The sequence below is a fragment of the Motacilla alba genome, chromosome 2, assembly GCF_015832195.1.
Source record: "Motacilla alba alba isolate MOTALB_02 chromosome 2, Motacilla_alba_V1.0_pri, whole genome shotgun sequence".
Classification (NCBI taxonomy): Eukaryota; Metazoa; Chordata; class Aves; order Passeriformes; family Motacillidae; genus Motacilla; species Motacilla alba.
The window spans coordinates 58,300,375-58,324,134 of NC_052017.1; the positions used below are offsets into that span (position 1 = coordinate 58,300,375).

Genomic DNA, 23,760 nt, shown 5'->3' on the forward strand with positions numbered 1-23,760 from the left:
TCCTTGATAAAAATCCCTAGTGCTGTTCATCCTTCCAGTAACAGCTGCAGGCATGTATTTTCTCCTCTTTCTGTATTACTTGTCCAGTAGACAATCTGTCTGCTTTTTTTAGTTAGGCATTTTCTGCAGTAAGGATTGGTTTCTTCTATCTGTTTTGTTTGTTTCAGCAGATGCTGAAAGCGTGCATGCATGAGAGAGCAATCTGTGTGTTACTTTACCTTGCACGAGCTCAGAATGGCACACACAAGAAGTAACTGCTGGGATGAATTGCTGTTCTTTTCCATGCACTGTTTTACTTCGGTTCATGGTCAATGCTGTCAGCATGTGGCAGCCATGTTTACAGAGCACCACTGAGTCAAATATCCTAGCTGGAGATTTAAAAATGTTTGATACCTTCATAGCCACAGGTGTTTGGAGCTGTAAATGCTGAGATAAGAGTGCTGCAGTTGTGGAGCAGAGAGTTTGATCCTTCCTTTCAAGTACAGTGCTGCCTGTCTCAGCTAGGCCCACTGTCTGCCCCTGTCAAGGGGAGTCCCAGCCCACTGTTGGGTATAAGTCCTACCTGCAGTAGGTGGGATCCTCAGGCACAGCAGGTCTAATCCAAAACCAAGTTCTCAGCAAACACTCTTCCCTTTCTTCTGTCTTTTAGTATCAAGATGGTGCTGATGTGGACCAGTGGGGACACGTTCAAGACTGTTTACTTCATCCTGAATCAGGCCCCTTTCCAGTTCTCCATCTGTGGGCTCCTGCAGGTATTTGTGGACATCGCTATCCTGTTGCAGGTTTACTTGTACAGCCACTACCCTCAGAAGCCTGTGTCCCACACTGCACACCCAGCCAGCACCAAGGCCCTGTGAGGAACTTGGCTGGGCAGGATGCAGGTCAGCAGAGTCAGCCATGGCATCTCTTCTTCCACTTGTAAATACTCCTGTGTTGCCAAGTTGAAAGCAGAAATGAGAACAAGGATGGAGGATACGGCTGCATGTCCAGCTCGGGAGGTTCTGTGTTAAATAACTTGCTCTGTTTTCAGACTTAGCTGTACAGAACTGTTTCTTGGTGGGGGGAGGGGCACTTTATTTTTGCATATGTACCTATGAGCCTTATTAATTCACAAATGTTTGTATATTTAATCACAAGGGCTGGATGGTTTGTGTTTTTAATGCTATTTAAAAATGTTACACCACAGAAATTATAGGATATTTTGTCTGAAACTTCTACCTATTTATATAATGTAAAGTCTGTATATTGGCGGGAAGTTTGTGGTGTATACTAGCATTCAGTGTCTCCGCGATGGAGGAAGCAGTATTGAAGACCAAATCCAGGAACTTTCTCTTTTCCCTATAAGGGTGTCTGGTGAGAGAAGGTGGGGGTGAGAGGCCCTGCAATGAGTTGAGCAGCCAGAAATGAGCTGGCCACAGATGCTGTAAAGCTAAAAAATCAGCAGATGTTCATCTCTGCTGCAGGAGGACGCATGGAGGAGATGATGGAGGGGGGGTCTGATGGTGCTGGAGTCACATCTAGAGCTGGCACAGCCAGTCAAGCATCCAGGCAAAAGGAGGAGCCGGCAGGTGACTTCTGGGAACTTAGGTACTCATGCTTTGAAACTCTGGGGTGTGGGAATAGCCTGCCCTGCACCCGGGGGGCAGCACTGCCCCTGCAGCTGTGCACAGGACAGAGCTGGGCCGTAGGGTGTCTTTCCCAAACCAAGGGAAACAGACGGGCATTGCCAGTATTGCCAGGCAAGTATTTCTAGATGTGGTTGAGCCGCAAAGATAGAAGCAGGTCCACTTTCATTGGCTCAGAAATGAAAAAGTTTGAGATGGGGAAAAAGCTGTATTCCCTGGAGTAGGACCAGCATCTGACAGCTTGATTTGTTGAGGCTGAGATTTGTGTTCATGTTGTTCAATGCCAAACAAGAACTAGGTTATGTTTTGGGGTGTTTCCTGCATTGGCCCAACAAAGGAGTCCATGTTTTCCTTTTACTGTTGTGAACTGTTAGGCTTTTAAAGAAGAGGTTCTTCGCTTTTAGAAGAATCAGCAGGCTGTACTGAGAGGGACTGAGAAGGCTGAAAGAGCAGAGTTATGTAGATGTTGTCTCTGAATGCCATTAGGCAGCATAGGTCACCATACATGCTGTATGGTCTGTGACATGCAACTGCTGGTGGTGTGGACCCATGGGGGCTGTGACCAAGCCCCTGGGCTCCTGTTGTGACACTGCTGCCATGAAACTGCCCCAGGTGATGTGAGGAGGCCGTAGCAATGCCCTTGGTCCCAGGAACAGTTATGCCTGTGCTGCTTCCTTCATGGGGCTTCCTCCTTCTGCTGGACGAGTCCTGTCTGGCCACAGGCAAGGTTGGACTGATTTTTCAGAATAATTTTTTCTCTAAGCATAGCCCAAGAGCTTATGTTTTCTTAGCAGTGGCAGCAAGTCTGAGGTTTGATAACCTTAGTGTGTAAGTCAGATATTTCCCCTATCGCGCTTTCTTTGGGAACATCACGATTTGAGTCTGGACTGTCTGGATTGGTGGCAAACTGTCCAGTGGAGGGGAATCACACTGTGCCCAGGCACTGACTCCATGCTCTTTGTTCGATACCATACTCTTCTAGGCCTGAAGTGACCTTACAAAGACAATGTACTCAGCATGGCAGACTATGAATGTTTTGTTCCTCTCTTTTCTCCAATGTTCTGGTTGTGCTACAAGAACATCTGGGCTTTTGTCTTTTTTAATTGAAAATGTAACAACTGGCTTCTCCGGTATGCTGCTTTAATGAGGATTGTATTTCTACTGTTAGAAAACAAACACTTTGTTGTGTGTTTTAATTGTCTGAAGGGTTTTTTAATAACTTGTAATGGTAAGATTTTTGTATTTGGTGGTCTTTTTCTAATATTCTGCAAAACAGGGATGTAAGAAATTAGTGGTTCCTAAGAAACATACTTTTGTATGTTGTAGCTTCACCTGGGAGTGCACACTTTTGGCCACCTCTTTGGCTTTGAACTACAGATATTACTGAGCATAAAACAATTTCTGCTTTTTGCTTTTGGGATTCTTCCTTGGGTGGATTCTTGAGTCTGTCATCAGTACCTAAACCAGCGAGCTCTGCAGACCAGTCTCATTTACACCAGAGCAGCAAATGCTGGAAGAGAAGCCAGTGAAACCATGTCTAAGTCATCTTTTGTGTGTGGCATTTAGCAAGTAGGACTCTTGGCCAGGAACTCTAGAACTTCTTGCAAGGTACTTTAGGGACAAAGTGTTACAGAACTTTTGTTTTGTTCTCTAATTGTCAGGAAGTATCTGTTTCAATGATCACCTCAGAGAATAAGAAAATTGCTTACTTTAAATACATCTCTTGGAATGTATGGCACATTTCACAGACTTTATTTTTTCTGTCAGTTGCAATGTTTTTTTTAATAAAAATTACCTATTATATATAAATTGCAGTGTTGCTTTGTTTTGTTCAGGTACAAAATGTGTACTTCTTAACTCTTGTTATAAATCATCTTGTCAGGAGCATTCTTGATACAAATAACTAGCATGGTTTTTCCTTCTGATGGGTGAGTAAGCGCAAGGCAGAAATTGTCCTGAAGTCATGATGCACAGCAGGGATTCTGGATTTCTGTTCCCTGCTCTTCCATACATACCAGGGTAAATTTAACCATCGAGACCACATAACTTGTGTTTGCAATGCTCACAGTAAAAACCACATTACTAACAGATTATAATGTAGCTTTAAAGGGACCCTGTGTCACGCAGGCTGCAGAATGAGGTTGAAGATGGAATACAGATGAGGGACGTGCTCTTGGCAGGCTCTGCACAGAAGATGAGGACACTGAGTCTGTCATCTCATGGCAAGCTGCTGCCCCAAGAGACGTCTTGACCACCCTCCCTGTTCATTCTGGATAGGAAAACAAGCCAAGGCTGTCAGGAGCAGCCTTGCAGCTGCTGTGCACCTCCTGGATCCTGCCAGGCTGCTGATCCAGGATGTTGGGCTGCTTGGGCATGGAGAGGTGGTATGCTATTGCTGTGTGCAATGCTGCAGGAGCTGCAGAAGGGGAGTTGGGGAGGAGAGAGGGCTGGAGGCGTAGGAGAGAGTGTTGGGCAAGGCAAGAGGAGAGATGTAGGAGAAACTGAACTTGCTTAAATAAGGGGTTGAAAGATGATACTCCTGGAGGGAAGGGATAGAAGAGAAACCAAAACATGAAGGTAAAGGTAGGTAAATCATCAAAATAGGCAGGAAAGGAGGAGGAATATGATGGTGGGGAGTAAACCCTGCCTGCTGGCAGTGGAGACCCAAGCAGTTCTCACTGCAGTCAAGCCTGCTCAACACTTGCAGTGCCTGCACCTTCTCTCCCAGACAGTGCTGGTATTACTGGCTACTGCTTTGGCATCCACTGTGGGGAAGCCAGTGGTGGGGCTGGCCCCAAAGGAAACCATGGGGAACGCCATCTCTGGGTGCTGCACCAGCCCAGCCCTGCTGGCTGGTGCAGTGCTGCCCCAGGCTTCCCTCAGGGCAAATCTCTTCCTCTGCTGTGCATGGCAGGCAGTGGTTGGCACTGTGACTCCATGGAGGGAGAAATTTCAAGGTTAGATATTTGAGATGCATGCAGTTAGGTGCAATTTAAAAAAAAAATTAAGACATAAAATAAAGCTCACATTTGGTACTGGGTATTAAGCAAAAATGGGCGCACAGGTTCTGTTTGTTAAATCTGATTGTGATCCTTAGGCTTGAGAGCCAAGCAGGTTTCAAGGACCTGACTGACAACTGTAGCTTTGTTGGAGGCTTTCTGTAAGAAAGAGGACATCAATATGAGAGCAAACAATGCGCCAGTAAATAAACACTTCCTGGATACCTGTGCCAACAGCAGTAAATAAGAGATGGGGACTAGAACACAATGTGAGGTTCACCCTGGGGCACGGGCAGGTCTTCCTGTAAACAGCCTTGTAAAGCAGCCAGTCCCAAGTGGATGTCAGCATCTAGAAATGCACTGATAGCAGTCAGCATTTCAGACCCCCCTCCTGCCCTTCTGTGTCCTGGCTTACATGCACTTGGCTCTGGCAGGTGCTAGTTGGGAGACTGAGGGGCCTCACTTAGCCACAGATGGGCCAGCAGCACCACACTGGATTTCTCTACCCATCAGCCCTTCCATGTGCCTCTGTCCTTTTCCATGCCAAGGCTTCACAGTCCTCTAAGGCTGTGGCTTGTATGTGTCAAGGATGCTTTGCCCCCTGAAGCATCTGCTGTGAGGCTGCCACATCCTGTGCCTGTTCTGGCCTCAGCAGTGTGGGACAGCTGCCTCTGTCTGGCTTACAGCTGAGGAGATGACACCAGCATCACGTTTTTCTTTGCATTACTGCTTTTTCTTAACTGCGGCTGCTGTGCCGTAGAAGTGGCTGTGCACACGCGCTGTACGAGCTGAACCTGTGTTTGACTCAGTGCCATTGCCTTTAGCTCTGTCCCTTTACCAGTTAACACATTCTTAACTCTCCTAAGCTATGCTTTTTCATGACTAGTGTTGCCAGCTGCCAGAATTTGTAGGTCTAGATCCATGCATGCTGCCACCAAGGTGAATGTGTAGGTGGACATGTAGAAGAGGTGACTTTGCTCACATTTCAAGTCTTTGTCCCATATAAGAGAGAGACATATTTTTTTCTTTTTCCTTTTGGCAAAACTAGTGTGCTACAATCGTGAAGCACTTAGTTGTTCAAAGAAACAGGTATAACTACCTGGTGGCAGTGGTGTGCCTGCAGACAGCAGTGTGGCATTTATTATAGTTAGAGATAAATGGCCTTAAAATCATCTGTGTACCGTGTCAAAAAACCCCAACCACCATACACAACAAAACCAACATTCTCCAGCAGCTGATCAAAAGCAATAAGCATCACTCATAACAACAGCTGCCCTGGGTGAAATTTATTCTCCTCTGAGTGTCTTTTATGTCTGGCAATGTGTGCATCACAACTTTATATAGCTTCCAAAAATAATTTTTTAAAAGGTTCCTAGTTTATATTTGTTTCCTCATCTGTCATCCCAGTAGATGAAATGAAACTTTATTAAAAGCCAGGCTTTGACTAGGAGACAATGAGTGGGTTTTGTCACTTTATTAAAACTGTGCGTGCTGGAATTAATTATGTGCCTTTTGAAAAATACAAAGACCTCACTATTGTAGGACAATAGCAACTGGATGGAGAACAGCAGCAATATGATGTGTGTCATCAGTCTGTTTTTCAACACAGCTGCTGAGCTGCAGTTTGCTGTCCCAGCACTGTTTTTTTCATGCTGCAAAGCCAAAGCTGCTTTGATTCATGGTTATTTGCTAGCACTGCAAGTGTGAAACTCTTCATTCTGCAAGGATGTCTACTCCAGCATGGCTTTTCTAGTAGTAAGGTAAGGGTGCTTGCAGATTTTGGGCTTCACCCCCTTGAGGAGATGCATTCTGCACCTTCCATGTGCATTAGCCATGGCCGCTTTATTCACACTGGAGAAGGAGCATGAAACACACCTGGTGTGCATGAGCCAAACCACCACGAGGAGTGAACTTGTGAGTCCACCTAGTGAGTCTGTCGGGTGCCACCTTAAGACCGAGCACCTGAATGCCACCAGAAGATGCAGTGCTGCTCCTCAGCACCAGGCCACACTGTCCCCCTGCCACTGCTCCCTTCACTGGTTTGCAATCAGCTGGCTCCAAAGATGTATCCCTTGATGTCAGACCTTAATAATCCTTAATGAAAGAAATGTCTGCACTGGGAATAAAAAAAACAATAAAATAAAAATCTTTGATGAGTCACAGCAACCAGTGCTGGCATTGCTTTGCCAGGAGTCTGAGTCAGCCCAGGCACCAGGCACCAGCCCTTGGCCCTCTTCTCTAGCACAAGGAGCAGATGTGTTCCCAGTGCTGCTGGGCCATGAAGGATGGGCAGAACCCTGGCATGGGCCCCTGCATTTGGTTTGCCTACAGTTCAACACAGCTTTGCTTTGCTGACCCGGGTGCATCCTGCAGGGTAGGGGGGCTCAGTTTCGCTGCCTCCATCTCTTGCAGTGCTCAGCAACAAGTAACACGAGTTGCTTCACATCAGCATGGCAAAACACCACCTCCCTCCACACCCAATTCATCAGACACAAAGAGTCAACAACAAAGCTTTATATTTTTATTAAAATAAAGTTAACTTTTCCATTTCCCTTGCTTCATTCCTATAAGGAATGGCTTAATATGAGATTTTGCTAATATAGGATTAGTTTTACAACGTATCTTGAGGCAAAAAAACCCCCACACAACAGACCAGACAAATCCCATCTTTAATACATCAGGTTTTGTTCCCTTCCTGGTGGGTGGAGAATACGTAGGGTGACATTGCATGGCTTTAGTACAAATAGGAGTGAAGGTACAAGACTGTTTGGTTCCATCTCCCTCCATTCCCTTACCACATCCCACCTGTAGGAGCACTGAAAGACCCACACAGCATCCTGACTTGGACCAGCTACACAGCTCCACCAGGGTAGGGGCTGGAAAGCTCATGCATGGGGCTGGCATCAATAAGCAAACATGCAGACGCCGCCATATGATTAATTTTCCCTTTAAAATTACTTAAATCTTTTGAGAATCAGGAAGAAGAGCCAGAACACTTGTTCTAATGACAGGATTGTCTTTTTCTTTGTAGGAGGGCAAAACCAAAAGGCTACTCCTAACGCAGAGCACAGCTGCTACGCTGCAGCTTGGGCCAGAGCCCGCTGAAGGTGTCTCGCTGGCTTCACTGAGTTTGTACTGCTCCCCTACTCCTGTTTGCACACGACTGCACTCAGTGCAGCCACCACCACTGAGGAAGACTGTGCAGAGCTGGGAGTCACTGCTGGTTTAACACTACCCTCCCCTTCTTGAGCTACATGTAGTTCAGATTGGTTCAGTTGCCTGAACCAGTTAAACACATTTCTCAACACGTGAGAGATGGAAATAGTTAACAGAAAGCGGAGAACATAATCATTTGTAATGGTATTTTTAATATTTGACTGTTAGCAAAGGAAAAATAACCAAGTTAACATTCAGTACCGTAGTCAGGAAGATTTTTTGTATGTATATTTCTGTCATGGGACTAAGATACAAAGCTTAGGATGGTAAATATGCATCTCTACTAAATAATGCAAACTGTGCTCACACACAATTCAGAGCTGGCAGCGCTGCCAGCGCTCTGGCTGTGCTGCTTCATCCGTAGAAGACAAAAGCAAGCCCCTGGTAAAGCTGAAGGAATGCTTCTGCCCTTCTCTTGCCCTCGCTCCTTGGCTTGTCTGAGGTTTGTATTCCTTGGTGGTGCTGCCAAAACAAACGTGCTGTGGGGCGTCGCAGCACAGGGAGCCCTTGCTCAGCTCCTCGCACTGGGAGTGCCACTGAGCAGGGCACGGAGGAGATGGCACGCTGGTTGCCTGCCACATGGCACCTGGCACAGGCTGTGCTTCACATTCAATTCTGCTGGCTGGCTATGTTCAATGGCTGCTCCTTGGGCATACCCAAAAATACTTGCTCAATAGAAAAGCCCTAAGAAAAGCAATGGAGCAGAGCTGTACTTGGTAGAATTTGTAGGGGTACTTTTCAGAGATCCCTTAAGATCAGAAGTTGTTCTTTAGAGAAACCTTCTGTGTGTCTGCCCCTCATTTATGCAGTTCATGGCATTCTTCCCTTGTCCACTGCTTCTTGGGCTGCCAGCATATGTCCTCAGCTGTTCAGGGTCAAGAACTTCTCCTGGCTTACTGGTCCACCAGTAAGGTCAGACCCTCCTGCTCACCAGCACTTGGTGGGAATGTGGCATTGAGCCCCCTTGCACTGTCACCACCCGGGGGCTCAGTGTTCTCTTGCCGCTGGCGCACCTGCCTGCTGGCTACTCGCTGCTGCTGCTCCTTCAGCTCACTGTAGGAACGGGAAAAGGTATGAAAGATGGATGTGACTGGGAAAGCCATCAGCAAAATCCCACTCAAGATGCTGCTCAGGGCTACCACCTGTCCAGGGATGCTACGAGGCACCATGTCCCCGTAGCCAACAGTTGTCATGGAGATCACAGCCCACCAGTAACTGGTGGGGACGCTGGTGAACTCTTGCTTGGCTCCCAGTTCGCTCTCAGCCAAGTACACCAGCGGTGAGAAGAGGGCCATGGCGACGCAGAGGAAGAGCAGGAGCAGCCCGAACTCGCGGGTGCAGCGGCGCACGGTGAGCCCCAGCGTCTGCAGCCCCAGCGAGTGCCGCGCCAGCCGCATCACGTACAGGATGCGCAGCGCCCGCAGGAAGCGCAGCACCAGCCCCACGCGCTCCAGGTACTTGTTCCCAGCTCCCCCACCAGGCTTGCTGCTGTTCTTTGCAGAAACCACATCCACAATGAGAGATATGTAGAAAGGCAGAATGGCCAGGATGTCGATGATGTTGAGCGGGGTTTTTAGGAAAGCACACTTGTTTTCTGCCTGGATGGATCGCAGCAAGAACTCAAAGGAAAACCACGCCACACACACCGTCTCCAGCACAAAGATGTCATAGCACTTTTGTGAGCATTCACCCTGAGGAGAAGAGGAGCGGGAAACACATAAAAGAGAGAAGAAACAGATTTAGCCAGGGAGTGAAACAAAGAGAGTGTCAGCTCTTAAAGGAAAGCACCACATGAAATTGATACAAACTGTGGTGTACCAAAGCAAAATAATGGCTGCTGAGAGGTACTAAAACCAGAGGCTACATGTTTGACTACAGGACAGGTCAACAATGCTCTGGAGTGCCCCAAAGCTGCCAAGAACTTGGTGTGATCTTATCAGCTGTTGGCCAGAGAGCCTACTGCTAAAAGGCCAGTAGCTCGCTCTTCATTTCCAACCAAGACTTTAACACCTTTTTAAAAAGGATTAATACAGGATTCATGGATTGTAATAAATGTTATCTTTCCTTCCCTTCTTAATCAATAATAAATTGCTTACTAATGGCTCATAAACACCTAGAGCATTTTATGTGATATGCTTGGAGTTATCTATAATCTATTATTCACTAAATACAGAACATATTTTATATTCCAGTGAACATTTATTAGCACACTACCCCTACAGTCAAACGCTTATATAAAGTACTGAGAAATGTAGGCATTTCTAAAAGAAAAAATACCACAGGATAGAGTGGGGTATGGAGAGATAAGTGGTTTTAGTTACTGCACCTGTAACAACTATTGACCACAATGCCATCCCCAAGCTTTCTTTCCCTGCTCTTCCCTGCAGGCTCACTTGGTGGCAAATAAAGAGAACTCTGGCTCTTTAGTTATGATGCTTGTAAACAAGCCTCAGTGCACTGGAAAGGCAATAAACAGTAATGCTGGTGATGGCCACTCGTCGGTTGTTAATACTGTGGCAATTCTCTGCTATATCACTCTCGGTACCTCCAGCTGAATAATGAACAGCTTCTCTAAATAAATAAATTTTGATGTGGACAATTATAGGGCTAGTGCTGTTTCCTCTGTAAATGCTTGTATAAAAGTGTGAATGCTCTGGGGGCTTTGTGTGGAAGGCAAAGTGTATACTTATAAAGGGAAGTGTATATTTACTCAGTGTGCCAGTTTGAACAGTTTGTGAAACAGTTTGTTGTAAGGAGTCAATCCATGCTAGTGGGGTGTGTGACTCCCACTGGATGCAACAGGTATTGGGTCCCAATTCCCAACCTTGTTTTACTTGCCTATGCCAAATTATAGCAATAAAACATCGGTTGAGAATGGTGAAGCTGTTTCAAGCTGGTTCCCATTTCACCACTGGGGAAGCTGAGAACCTGGCACATCTATTAGCAGTTCTGCCCACATACTCAGCTACGGGAGTCTTTTGCTCCAGAGAGCCAAGGAAATTTTTAATGCGCAGCACCACATCCTCACTTCATCCCTCTTGAAGTGTGTATGCACAGGCTTTTTCCCTGTTTGGAAAGAAAGCAGCCAGCAAAACACTGATGAGGCTTTTGCCCTCTTCACTAACTGCAGCCTTCCCCAAAATGTGGAGGGACTGGATATGTTTCAAGGGCTGTTGCACTGCCAGCAGTGGGAGCAGTGTCATCACATTGAATGCAAAGCCTTGGGTTACCTCAGTATGATAACCAAAATGCTGAGGCACCTTGCACATCTTACGCTTAAGAAGAGATTGAGACAATAACTAAAGAGATGTCAACAAGAAAAACAGATGTGAAAAGGAATCCTCAGAGCCAGCATTTCTGGTCCTTGTAGTAACCACAATAAAAAATTGTGATGCCTTATGTTTATGGATTTTTGTTTTGTATTCCACTTTCAGTTGGCACATGATGTACCTCCCACTGTTTCCCAGGGGGTCATGCTGATATGGAGAGAAATATTACTTGTCCCATTGAAATTACTGTCAATATTTTAAGCATATTGCAGGGAGGAATGATAATCTTATTTTACCAATATAGTAGCTTGGATAGCCTCTCTTTAAATTCAGATTTTTGATATGTGTGAACACTGGAAGGAGCTTAATTTATATCTGCCTCACCAAACTAATTTGGTCATAAGTAAGTATTTTTGTCACAGCCCAATACATAGGATACAAGATTTTGTTTCTAGGAGCTTTCCTCCTATCACAGCATAATTATACTGTCAGGCTCTTCTATCAAATATAGAATCAAGATGCTTTCATACCACAACACAAATCTGGCTCTGTGAACCAGAGACAAAGCTCACAAAGTCAGTGGAAGGACGCTGCCTGTACCACTGTAACTTCTCTCCTTATGACTCAGAAACCAGCTCTCAGACCCATATTGTCCCAGAACTCTGCTGCCTGGGAATCTCTCATCAGGATATGCTTGATCTCACCTAAGGGCAGTCGCTGGAAATGATTTGCAGTTCTTCATCCTATCCTTGCAGGTGCTCTAGAGGATCAGGTTGCAGTGTTAGGATGACAACCCAGAGAAGAATAGCTAAGGCTTGAGCAAAGCAACAGCAATGACAATGAATACCCAAATGTGCAAATTTGCTTTCTCTGACAGGTGCACCATTACTTGGACCTTGGGCCATTACCTATGGAAACCAGGATGGACCTTGCCTTAAGAGCCCTTTCTGGAAGGAAGTGTTCTGGACTCTGATGCACATATATAGACTTTTTGTGCCGCTAAAAGTTTTGGGAAAGTCAGCGAAGCCAATGGGGAATTTAGCCTTAACATAAACCTACAAAGTAACTAAGGTGATTAATAGCTCATTTGGCACCTAATTCCCCCAATTTCTATTAGCTGCATATGGAAAGAAGACTTGCCAAAGTGCTTTTGTGTGTGAGTTTTGGTGTAGGAGAAAACAGGAGTGAAGATTGCTCCTCATGAATGGGCTACCAGGGAAGAGGACTTTTGGAAGACCCTGTCTGCTCTCCCACACTCTGACATGTTTATCCTGTGTAGGTTCACAGACCTAAAACATTGCTATTTATGTCTTCGATCTTCCTACAGAATTACATCCCAAACGCAAGTGCGGGAGCAGCCTGGCAACCTTTGTTCAGCCAAGCTCAAGAAGCTTGGTGGAATCTGGAGCCCAGATAATCCAACACTGCAGAACCGAGATGCATCTTTGCCCATCAAGATAATGAGGAGTTGAAATTTCCTCAACCCAGAGCTGAGGCTGGCTTTTTTCCACTCTTCCTACTCTCCACAGCTGACAAATAATTTGAAAGTCAAAATGTTTACTTTCAGTACAGTGGAGTGATAATGTTTTACTACACAGAGTTCACTTCATCAGGATGAAACAATCCCCCCTTCCAGCAAACGCATAATTATCTCCAGCAACTTGCTCAGTATCCTTATTAACCTAGCACAATCTGAACAAGCCAGGCTCTGTCCGAAGGCTGTCTTAAGAATAAGAAGGTCTGAATATACTTTTAGAAAACAGATCTGTGTGTCAATCAACCTGCCAGAGGTCTCTTTTTTCCACTAATTAAATGTCTTCCTATCCCTTGGACCATGTTTCAACATCATCTAGGTGTGTCCTATTATTATCCTCACATGCTATATAAAACAGCAACTCAAAATTGTATTTCATACTCTTTGCACTTCATTTCTTTCAGTTGCAGCTGCTTTTCCTTGCTGGTATTTTTTCCGTGCTTGACTACAGCATTGGTTAAGAAAGAAAAAAAAAGGCAATTTTTGCTTTCTAAACCTTCTAACTATGTGTTCCAGTCCAAATGGATGCTGTAATTCTGTTGGGGCTTTAGAGGTTTTTCCATTCAAGAAGACAAAGCAAAAATTCTCAGAAAAGCACACACACAGATGGAAAAAAAAAAAATCAGGAATTAATCAGCCATTGGAACACGAGAAAAACAAGTCCTAGCAGAATAGGGCATCCTGCCCAAAATAGGTCTTCATCAAATCTGTATGTTCTCAAAAAAAATCGAGCCATACCAACTTGTAGCCATAAACAAGTCCATTAACAACGACACACTGCTTTTTACTTTTTATAAGCAAAACAGCTCTCCCTCATACCAAGTAACAAAATTTCTTCACCCTGTATTCTAATGGATACAGTTTTATCATTACTTTTTCATATTTAGATTGATGAAATTGAGCCACAGGGAAAACAGTTGCTTTTCATGAAGTGTGTATATTTACTTATCTGTGTACATTTCTTTCTTTCAAACCATGAGTAGTCTGGGTTTCTTTTTCGTGCAGAAATTTCTTGAGTATGGGAAATCATCTGCAGTTGTACAGAACTTGGGGGTGATATACCAATATCAACACAGGGAACAAGGAAAGAAGTAAGAAAGACATCAGTGAGTAATTCTGTGCAGTCATTCTCCTTCATTAGGATCTATAGAAATTTGCTGTCAAAAAGCCAACCATGGCATCTTTCTTCTGGAGAAACGTTTCTCTGCCAAAAGTTCCTCTGACAAAAGGAAAAATTACAAAAAGGAAAATCTGTGTCACTGGAGTTCAAATCCATCTGTATTCATTGTTCTGTAAGGTCTGTCTAAAAGTGGCAGACATCTTTCAGAAACATTTTGGTTTGTCTTGCAGGGTCCATTTCACTTGTACTGAACCCTGTACTGAGCCCCAGAAAAATTCTTCACTGTGTGTTGTGTGACTTCTTGGCCCTGCCTTTGTCCTTTGGTCTCCTGAGAAGAAATTCGGACTCTTCCTTAGATTCTTGCAGGCTTTGACACCATCTTCTAATCCCTCTGCATTACAAGATGTCAAAAGCCAGGTCACCTTTAACTGCTCCAGTTCTTGTGTTGCTTTTTTGTAAAGTCAGCGGCTCCACGGAACTTTGAAGGAAGAAGTTTCAATGCTGCCCACTTTGACCCTATAGTGAGATTTCCCTTACTGTCAAATCTATATGTTAAGAAAAAAAAGAAACCCCAACCTGAGAGGCATTGCATACAAAAGCACTTACATAAGCTTGAAAATCATGACATTTCTGAAATTATATTTTTGTACATGTCCTCTTGCTCCTTGTTACTTGAGCCTTTCGGGTCACACGTTTCAAGTGTTTCTCTGTGCACATCAGATCAAACTCTTTTTTAACAACAATGTGGAACTTGAAATTCTGATGCAACTGAGATCTCAGCATCAGAGATCCGTGTTAAGAGACCTGCAGCCAAAGAGACCTGCAGCCCTGAGGCTGCTGACAAGTCTGCCTACATTTCCCAGTCCAGAGGCTTAGGGTGTTCCCCTTGGATTTGGATGGGAGGCTGAGCAGCCTGTTTCAATGAACATCTGCAGGGTGACCAGAGGACAGACAGTCCTCCACTACCAATTATTCAGCAGCCCAACACTTGGAGCCTTTGCTGGACTTAGGAGAGACCCAGCTCCTACTCCTATGAGAGTGAGGTGGAAGGTTGCATCTGGCTCTGTCCCAGTGCGTGGGAGTGCCTGGAGCACTGGCTGCTGGATCATTTGCTCTCTCTTGTCATTGTAAAATGAAGAAGCCTTCCTTGAGAAAAATTCCGGCAAAAGAGCAACATTCCCAGAAACATGCCTCACCAATGAAACTCAAAGGTATTGCTCACGCTGGCACTTTCTGATGAAAGGCAATTTTCTGATGAGAAGTGATTTTCTGGTGAAAGCATCCAGACAATTTTCCCAGCATGGGTAAGTGCAGGACTCCTGCGATGTGACTGACCTTGGAAGGGCAGCATCCCACCCTGCTCTGGGGCACAGGCAGCTCCCCTTGCTCTGACCACCCACAGACATGGGGATTGTAACTCAGTGCTTCTGCCATTAACGCTGGGGTCAGGCTGAACTCGCAGTCAGCCTGCTCCGAATATCTCCTTGTGCTCCTGAGCAAAGATGATTCAGATAACTGCACAGCTTGTCCTCAAAGCTGGCTGGCTATGAAGTCAAAGTAACAATTTCTGTTTTTAAAGTCACCAAAGGGCCATGAAAGAGTCCTCTGCTTCTTGCTGTCCACACTTTGATCCGTAGCTCGAGCTTGGTTCGTGCTTCATCTTCAGCCCAGCTGCCAACAAAGGTAACTTGTGCCTTCCGAGGGGAGGGCTGTTGCCAACTTTGTGCAGCCCTGTTATGGACACAAGATAGCTCTTATAGAATTTGTCTTTGTTTAGGAGAAAGGGCAAGGAACTGGGCAGGAGCTACACCTCCTTACCCCTCTGGATTTCCCTTGATCCTGAGACAGCACAGCCCCAAACCACCACTTCTCAAAACCCCTCAGCCTGCCATTTTTATCCTGCCAGAAAAGCTGCAAATAAACATGGAACACCATCAGGAACAAGGGAAATGCCAAAAGACTATGGCAGCTGCTAGAAGGTAACTGCAGGCTGTGCTAAAATACCCAGCCAGAGTCTGATCAGCTTGTGGAATTGCATGCTGTGCTATTCACTTGCAGTCATGCAGCCAAGGGGTTACTGAGATACCTGCATGTGCCTTTCGTTTGTCTCAAATTGCTCCTCTGACCTGTAACTGTGACGCCAGATGGCTGTGTTCATGGAAATCTCAGAAAAGGGCCTGGGGGTCAATGAGAGGGAAGAGAAGACCACGTGAGGACTTTACCTATGACTACCCTTGCAGACTACAGAGACAGGAAACACATCAGGGTGGCACTCCTGATCCAAGAGGCTGCAGAGGGAACCAGTTGTGCTTCCTTGGGTTACTCTGCCCAATCCACAAGTAGCTGATGATTTGGGCTATCTCAGCCCCAAACTGTAGAACCAAAATTAGACACTGTAAGTAGGCCTCAGGTCCCTAAGCCATAAAATACTGAGTTTTGAGACCTGTTTAACCAACACCTTTTTCCCTGGAAATGCTACAGATGTCTTAACAGTTGACTGCATAGATTTAGCATATAAATCTGAATGACGGAGAAAGACACAGACACGAGGGATTCAACAGCCTACCTACCAGGCAAGACTTACTATGATCCTAAGGCTTTCTTCCACTTCCCTGCCTCCTTCATGGACTGCCCCTGACACATGCAGATATATTCTTTGGTCCACTATCCTGCCTCTTTTTGCCCCAGTAGAGCCATTGCTGAGAAGAATGGAAAGCAGGTAAGAAGTACTACAAATGCACAAAGTGCCCTCTCATTAATTCCTTCTTCTGAACTAGCTCTCCTCATGCCTGTGCCCGTTTTTAGCACACACTTCTCCAAAAGAAACAATATTTGTTGGAGGGAAAAAAATGCTGGTGGACCAGCCAGGTGGTGCTGTACTTTATGGAAAGCAACCAAAACCTAAACTCAGCAAGGAGCAGGAAACACAGAAAGAATAAAACAGACCATGAAATATCTGTGAAACCATCAACTTGCCTGATTTTCAGATGTCTATCAGGAACAAGCACAGCACCTCGTCCAGAGAGGCTGGAGGAAGTGTCAAGACATCCAATGTCTTAAAGCTCCTCAGATTCTGTGACTGGCTGGGAGCAGCTTAAGGAGCTAATGTGAGCTCCAGCAGCCAGCTCCTCCTATCTTCCACTCTGATCACCCCACACACCAGGAGTGAGGGGCTGTGCTACAACATAAGGAGGAGTGATCCACCCTGGGTAACATTTTGTGCAGATGTGATCCAGGAGTGGCTGGGATGAGCAGCACCATCAGCTGAATAACTGCAACCAGCAGGGGAGGTAGGAGGGTGAAGGAAAGGGACCTTACATGATCAGTCCGTGCTGGCTATGTTCAAAGGGAACACCTCACTAATTGACAGGAGAGTGTTGGCCAGAGAAGAAATAACTACACCAGCTTTCAGAAGCTGGACTCCAGAAGACACACGAGGTTCCAAAAAAGACCCTCTGCAAGAACAGGGAGGATGAGAGATCTTTTAAGATGAAGCTTCTCAGTTTCAGGGTTGGTGGTGTGATGTAGTTCCCATGAGAACAGTGTCTGTGCTCACCTCAGAGGACCCCTCCAAGTCCAACCTGCCCATAAGGTTCAGCTGGCAGAGGAAATGATCTCTTGGTGATGCTGGAGTTGGCCTTCGGGGTCTGAGATCCCCACCTGGCTGGTCCACAGCTTTTGTCTGTGCATGAGTGTAAGACAAAAGCAGGCTGTTACTAATATTTAGAGAATTACAGCCTATATGTACAAGAATAGATTTACTGCCATTTGCTTGAACAAATATTCTAAAATCAAAACTTTTGTGCCGGGGGTCTGCTTTGGCAATTTTGCAATCGTTCAGTGCCATTGGGACATTGTCTGAAGACAAATAGCTACACAGGAAGACACAGGTCCAGGAAAACAAGGTATTGTATTTGAAACTCATCAACTCCCATGGCATTTGAGGCAGGATTTCACAGACCTCAGCCCATATGGCTTGCTTGTCTTTGCCCTGCAGCTGACCCCTCTGTGGGAAACACCCGTGGGTGACACAGGGGTTCAGGTGTGCCCAGGATTCCTGCACAGCCCGCTGTGCTTGGACCAAGCACAACCTGCCCAGCCTGGCCTCAGGGGGCAGCTCAGCAGGGAGGGTTTGTTTATCAGCCACTGCCACCGACAGAGGCAGGAAGGCAGGAAAAAGAATGATGATTTCACCAAGCCAAGGTGTCCTCCAAAGAACAGCTTCAATTTAGAAACACTGATGTTCTCAGTATTTCTGACTAAAATTACCTTGGAATTTTCTATTTCCAGATTTACAGAATGCTTTTTTTGGGTTTGGCCCACTTTTTTTTTCACTGAAATTGTAAGTAAAAATCCCCACGAGATAGTGATTCACCAGTAACGTCCTGGCTGACAAGTGTCCCCCTCTTCCCCTAATTTTACATGAATAGAAATCTTCCTCCTCGGCCCCCTCTACTTTCTAGCTCTGATAGAGGCATCAGAGCCTTGAAAGTTTACAATGTTTTTTTTTTAAAAAATCCAGTATCTGCAAATCTGAGCAAAATGCTTCAGCCTGAGCTTTCGCATGAAGAAGCCCAGTTACACTGCAACTTAGCAAATCTGATTTCTGAAGAACTGTATTTTCTATCCTAGCGCTCTGAAAACAAGGCAGACTCAGCTGGCTCTTGGAAAAGCTTAAGCAATGGCACTTGGCACTTGCAGCACACCTGGTCCTCACAGACAGGGCAAGATCACAGAAATAAAGATGAGGGCTATCTCCCTTAAACCAAACCAGCATCCAACTGCAGAACCAGAGCAGGGCTGAGTTCTTGCCAAAGGCACTTGGGTGCAGTTGGAACAGTTTCCCCAGGGAATGGGAACACCTGCACACCCCTCCAAAAGAACCTGTCCAAGAGGGACAGGGCTGTGTGACAAAGCAGTGGTATTCCCAAGGCTTTCACACCTATCCAATACCTGGGAAAAGGTGATGTGGTCGCACCTGGCCTCACAGATATACACCGCCTAGAACTGTGGTCTTCCTAAAGCCAGCATCCTCTTTCCATCTTCTCCTCAAGCTTGTCTCACATTAAAAAAACAATCTGTCTTGTTCTCTCTCTCTCTCTCATTAATTATATTAAATTATCAACTAATTCTTAATATAATTTTAAAGTGTATTTTCCCCTCTTATTTACCCCAATTTCTCACTTCTTTCAATAATTTTTTTAAGCTCTTTTCCTCCTTCTTCCCACTCACTGCTAGTTCTGTTTTACTGACCCATATTTATTTTACTGGTTCCTGCAACCCTATAACCTGCTATAAGATCTGGGGGTGTCTGTTTTTTTCCTTGGAGGAAAGGAGGACAGAGTCAAGCTTGCTGTCTTCCTTTGACATTTTTTTCCAAACCTGTATCTCTTCCCGCTCAGTCTCCCTTTATCCTCTTATCTGAAAGCAAGGGAAGGATTTGCCTGTGTTGCCTGTGGTAAGATTTGCCTTCCTGCTGGTAGCAGCTCAGGCACAGCTGGCAGTGAGCTCCCGCAGTGCCTTTGCACTGAAATGCTCTAAGTTGCGATGGATTTTTATGGGGTGGATGTGACCACAGCGAAACCACACACACTTTCATATTCTCTTTCTGCTCAAGGCAAGAGTAAAAACAGTGCTTTCTGTGACAGCAGTGCAGCACACAGGAGCTTACCTTAAAACATCCAACATTTCTACTGTGTGTGAAGGCAACAAGCTGCAGATCGGGAGAAAATCTCTGCATCTGCTCACAGTCAGAGCAGGGACTTTTCAGGAGAGTGCTGCAATTTCTCTTGTCATCATCTCTACCCAGTGTACCAGGTGCCAAGTTTCCAGCACAGCTCAGGATGTATTGGATGGCTGGGACCTTCACACTATTCTCTGTATTTCCTACTGAATCCAGGCTCAGGAAGTAAGATGAGGCAAGGGAAAGGGATTGTTTGTGTGTGTGTGACTTATGGAAGGGTGAGGGTAGAGTGAGTGAATGGCCAGAGGGGCTAGCACGTGTCCTGGTGAACAGCCTGTTCTGCTGTGGCTAAGCCCCACTAGTAGCATATCCCAGCCCCTGTGGCACCTCCTGACAAACACATTCAGTGCTGGACAAGACACCTGGGTTAGGATGCTGCCTTCATGGGACCAGACTCAAGCCACGTCATTCTTCAGAGAGCTTCCAGCCTTCTGAGCTTTTTCTGGCTGCCCTTGCCTTTAATCACAATTATGAACTGTCACTGCTCATTTCATCTTACTGATGCCTTCAGGTCTGAATATTCACAAGGGCCAAGGAAGCCCCAGACAGCAAGAAGATGTACAGCATCCCTGCTGGCACCTCCTACACCAGCAGGAGTCAGGGACAGGATGGCAATGGCTCACCGCCCTGGAAGGCCAGAAGAGGCTCTTGAGCTGATCCTCCGTGGAGCAGAGGATCTTGCCAAGTGGCTCATGAATCATATGCATGGCTTCAGCTGAGCTGAGTTATAATGTTTGGAAGGACTGACAGAATGTATTTAAAAACTCTGTGAGATGCATGCAGGCATGTCTAGATAAATGGTTTCCATTGTTAATTACCCACACTGTAGCACACTTTAATTCAGAGCATGAGTTTGTCCAGCTGCAGCTTTCAGTTATTTCAGTTCACTGTTGCCTACAGCCGTTCTCTTATTATGATTCCCACTGCATTAAAAGCACTTCTAATGTCTCATTATAAAGCAGAACTTGGAGATTTTAAACCATTTTTAAAACTTTTTTTTTTCAATTTGCCTGCTAAATGAATATCAATCTGGACACAGTATCTCAAGCCTCACTTGATGTCTTATGTTGGTTTTCTGCTATTATGAGATCTAACAGAATTTTTTTAAACAATAAGGAAGGTAATTTTTGAAAAATGCCTTTTTATTAAGGAAGAATATTGTGTGGCACTAATTCAAATGTCTTACAGAAGTACCTACATCAGAAGTTACTTTCTTCTGAAAACTTTATAACCTCAAAAAATTATATTAAATTTGATTAATGAAAGGTGTTTTACATAGAGTAGATAAACATGTGACTGATTGTACTCAGTACCATGTTTTTGATATTTTTACTTGGAACTATTATCATGCTTACTGTTAGAAAATCTAACAACTTTATGGATTTCTCCTGGTCCTTTCTCAAGCCTTTGTTTAAAAACTTCTGCAAAAAGTCTTATAACTATTTTTCCCCATCTGTATACCACTCAATTTGTCTTGAATATAAATGTCTACACTGCAAAAAAACCCCAGTTTCAAAAACTTTTATATTTCATCTCCATTGCTAGACTCTAGGCAATGAAAATGTAAGCATTTATAATGTTGAAGGATTTAATGCAATTCTTCTAAGTGCCGTACACATGAATCAGCTCATTACCTCAGCCTGGCTATATGAGGTGCAGCCAAATGTAAATCTGCCTGCTTGCTTTCATTCCAAACCTCCGGAATTGATAGCAACCTATCCTGGAGTTCTGAAATGAAATTTCCAGATTATATTTTCATTTCAAATAAATGAAAGAGTTCTCTCTTTCAGAACACTGGGACAGTACTCAATAAGCCCACAGTGCCCAAGCTCTCCTGCAAAAGGCAGTGGAGCAATCTATGGAATGCAGGAGCTGTGCTGTACCCCCAGGATATTAGGCTGCAATGAGTAGCTGTAGTAATTTTACAAACCTGTCTGAAGGCCAAGCAGCTATTATTGTGAGATATCTTTGGAGATTCCCTGGATGATTTACCTGGAAGTTTGGAGATTAAACTCACTGGTAAGGGTACATACTTATGGGGGTGGAAACAGAGAGATATTAAAAGAAATTAAACATGGAGCATATTTTGCTGGGTGAGCCACACTGCACCAAATATAAACCAGTTAACAATGTGACAAAGTTACCAATGCTTTTATGAAATAGTTTTAGCTGTTTAATTATTTATCACTAATGTTACATTGCAGGATATTTATATAATATTTAAAAGAAGACCCAAGCTTGCTATTTATTCATGAGAAGACTGCAGACTGAAAGAGTTCGTTGGCCCAGAATAAAGTTATTAACAAGTCAAAAGTAATTTTATCTTAGCCAACTCCTGCCTTGTTCTCAAGCAGCGGGGAGAAACACTCTCCATTTTTTTACTTCTAAGCCTAAAAGACTGCAGAGACTCTCAGGTGGCTCCCAACGTCTATATTGCAACCTACTATCCTCAAAATCTTCCAGGGCAGCTCCTTGACCCATAAGGATTTCTCTCTTTATTTGGGAAAAGCAGCCCAATAGCAGGTGCTGCCATGAGAGCCACGGCTGGGAAGAGCCAGGCATGGAGAGCTCAGGCAGCAACTTTGCTGAGAGCAGGAATTTTGAGCAGAAGGTCTGCAGGCTCCCTAAGGGACTCTGCGTAAACTTGCCACACAGTGCTGTGTCCCCACCCTCAATCTATGGGCAATTCTCAGAGAAAAAAAAAACAACATTCCTCCTAATCCTCCTGATACAATGGAGGATGATTTTCTTACTGGGACCATGGTTCCTTTATCTGCTTATGAAGCAGCTGCCATGATGGAACAACCAGGTATGTCTGCCAAAGTTTAGAGAGCTTTGATGAAGCAGGAAGGCTGGATTTTTGTTTTTTCTTCCAGGGGTGGGACAGCTGCAGAAAACAATTTCTTTTTTTCCCAAGAAGAGCAAGTAAGTCAAGGAGAAGAAATGGTGAGAACTCTCCAAATGTAGTCATGACAAAATACAGCCAGTTATCCAGCAACAAGTATCTGTCCACACAACCAATAGCAAAACCAACCAATCATTCCTTCAAATGTTTTCTATTTGTTAGCAGCTTAAGGCAGCTTTGCAAAGGGGAAGGACTGTCTTGTAAAAGAGTTGGCAAAGCTGGCGCATGGTGTGCTATTTGACCAGGGGTTTTGTAGGCAGTAGGGGTCCCAGGCAGTGGCTGGCAGAGCTGGTGCAAAGGGCAGTGAGATGTACAGCAGTGATGCTGGGGACTCCCAGTACTCAATGTGTCTCCTCAGTGTGTGACTACAGCAATCCTGAACTCATCAAAATAAACTGACACCAGGATATGCTCCATATAACAGCTGGATTTGGACAGCCAGAAAGGAGAGATTGAGATTTGGATCCACAAAGCAAAAACAAAGAAATGTGTTCTTTTGCATTAGGGACTGTATCTTTCAGATGCCTCACAGACAGCTCCCAGGAAAGTGATCAAAGGACATGATCACCACTTCTCAATATTTGAAAAGAACATTTTGCCATTGGTCTCAGACTTATAAACTTTCTCTGACTCTGATGGGAGTCAGAGAAAAGATGGAGAAATCTCTACAAAACTTGACATTTAAGGTTTAGATTGAGCAGTGCAGAGGTTAGCTCCATGATTTTAATGTCTGTGTGACACACAGAAGCAGCATCACTTATTAAAACCAAACTTCATCACTTCCCACTGCTTTCAGACAAACCTGATCTCTCTGAAAGACAACTTGCCCAGCAAATGCCTCTGACCATCAGAAAGGAGTTGGGAGACCACGCTAGCATGACTCAGACTCGAGAATTTTGCAGTTATCCCTCAGTTTGGATTCAGCATGAACTTAGTTGGTCTCACTTGCAAAGAAGAATATCCTTGCCTAGAAACATATCTTGCAGGTGAGGCATGTGAAAGGCGGCCATGGACCTGAACAGCAGGTAGATGTAGTTTTATTTCCGTTGTTATGATGGCCATAGACATGGTGTTTAAGATATTCTGTCCCAAAGCATTCTGAATCTAAAGGCAAGACTACACAGAACAGGTGATGGAACTACAAGAGGCCAATTGAGAACTTCAACAAGAAAGCAAACATTTACTTACTGCTGATAACTGAAACTGTCAGTAAAGGATGCTCTCAAGGCTTGTAATTTAAAGTGTGGGTTACCAGTTTCATTTAAGTGCTATCTGAGGAGAAAACCTACTTTGGCTTATGAAAGGAAAAAAAAAGTAAGAAACACCTTACTTCTAGTTAAAATAGAGCT

The 23,760-nt window shown here is 44.7% G+C and overlaps 2 protein-coding genes across 8 annotated transcripts in view; one reads left to right on the forward strand and one right to left on the reverse strand.

Moving 5' to 3' along the window:
* Positions 1-12,996, forward strand: part of SLC66A2 (solute carrier family 66 member 2) — a 76,109-nt gene extending 63,113 nt beyond the window's left edge. For 3 of the 5 annotated variants that reach the window (XM_038163506.1, XM_038163516.1, XM_038163536.1), the window contains one exon: positions 650-3,434. In XM_038163506.1, coding sequence (XP_038019434.1) covers positions 650-857 — 208 coding nt within the window. In that variant the 3' untranslated portion in view covers positions 858-3,434. Of the gene's footprint in view, positions 1-649; positions 3,435-11,986 lie in introns of those variants that run through there. The other 2 variants (XM_038163526.1, XM_038163545.1) reach the window with 2 other exon arrangements.
* The window catches only part of KCNG2 (potassium voltage-gated channel modifier subfamily G member 2), a 53,180-nt gene continuing 36,551 nt past the window's right edge, over positions 7,132-23,760 (reverse strand). For all 3 annotated transcript variants that reach the window (XM_038163486.1, XM_038163493.1, XM_038163476.1), the window contains exon 3: positions 7,132-9,531. In XM_038163486.1, the coding sequence (XP_038019414.1) occupies positions 8,734-9,531 (798 nt within the window). In that variant the 3' untranslated portion in view covers positions 7,132-8,733. The remainder of the gene's footprint in view (positions 9,532-23,760) is intronic.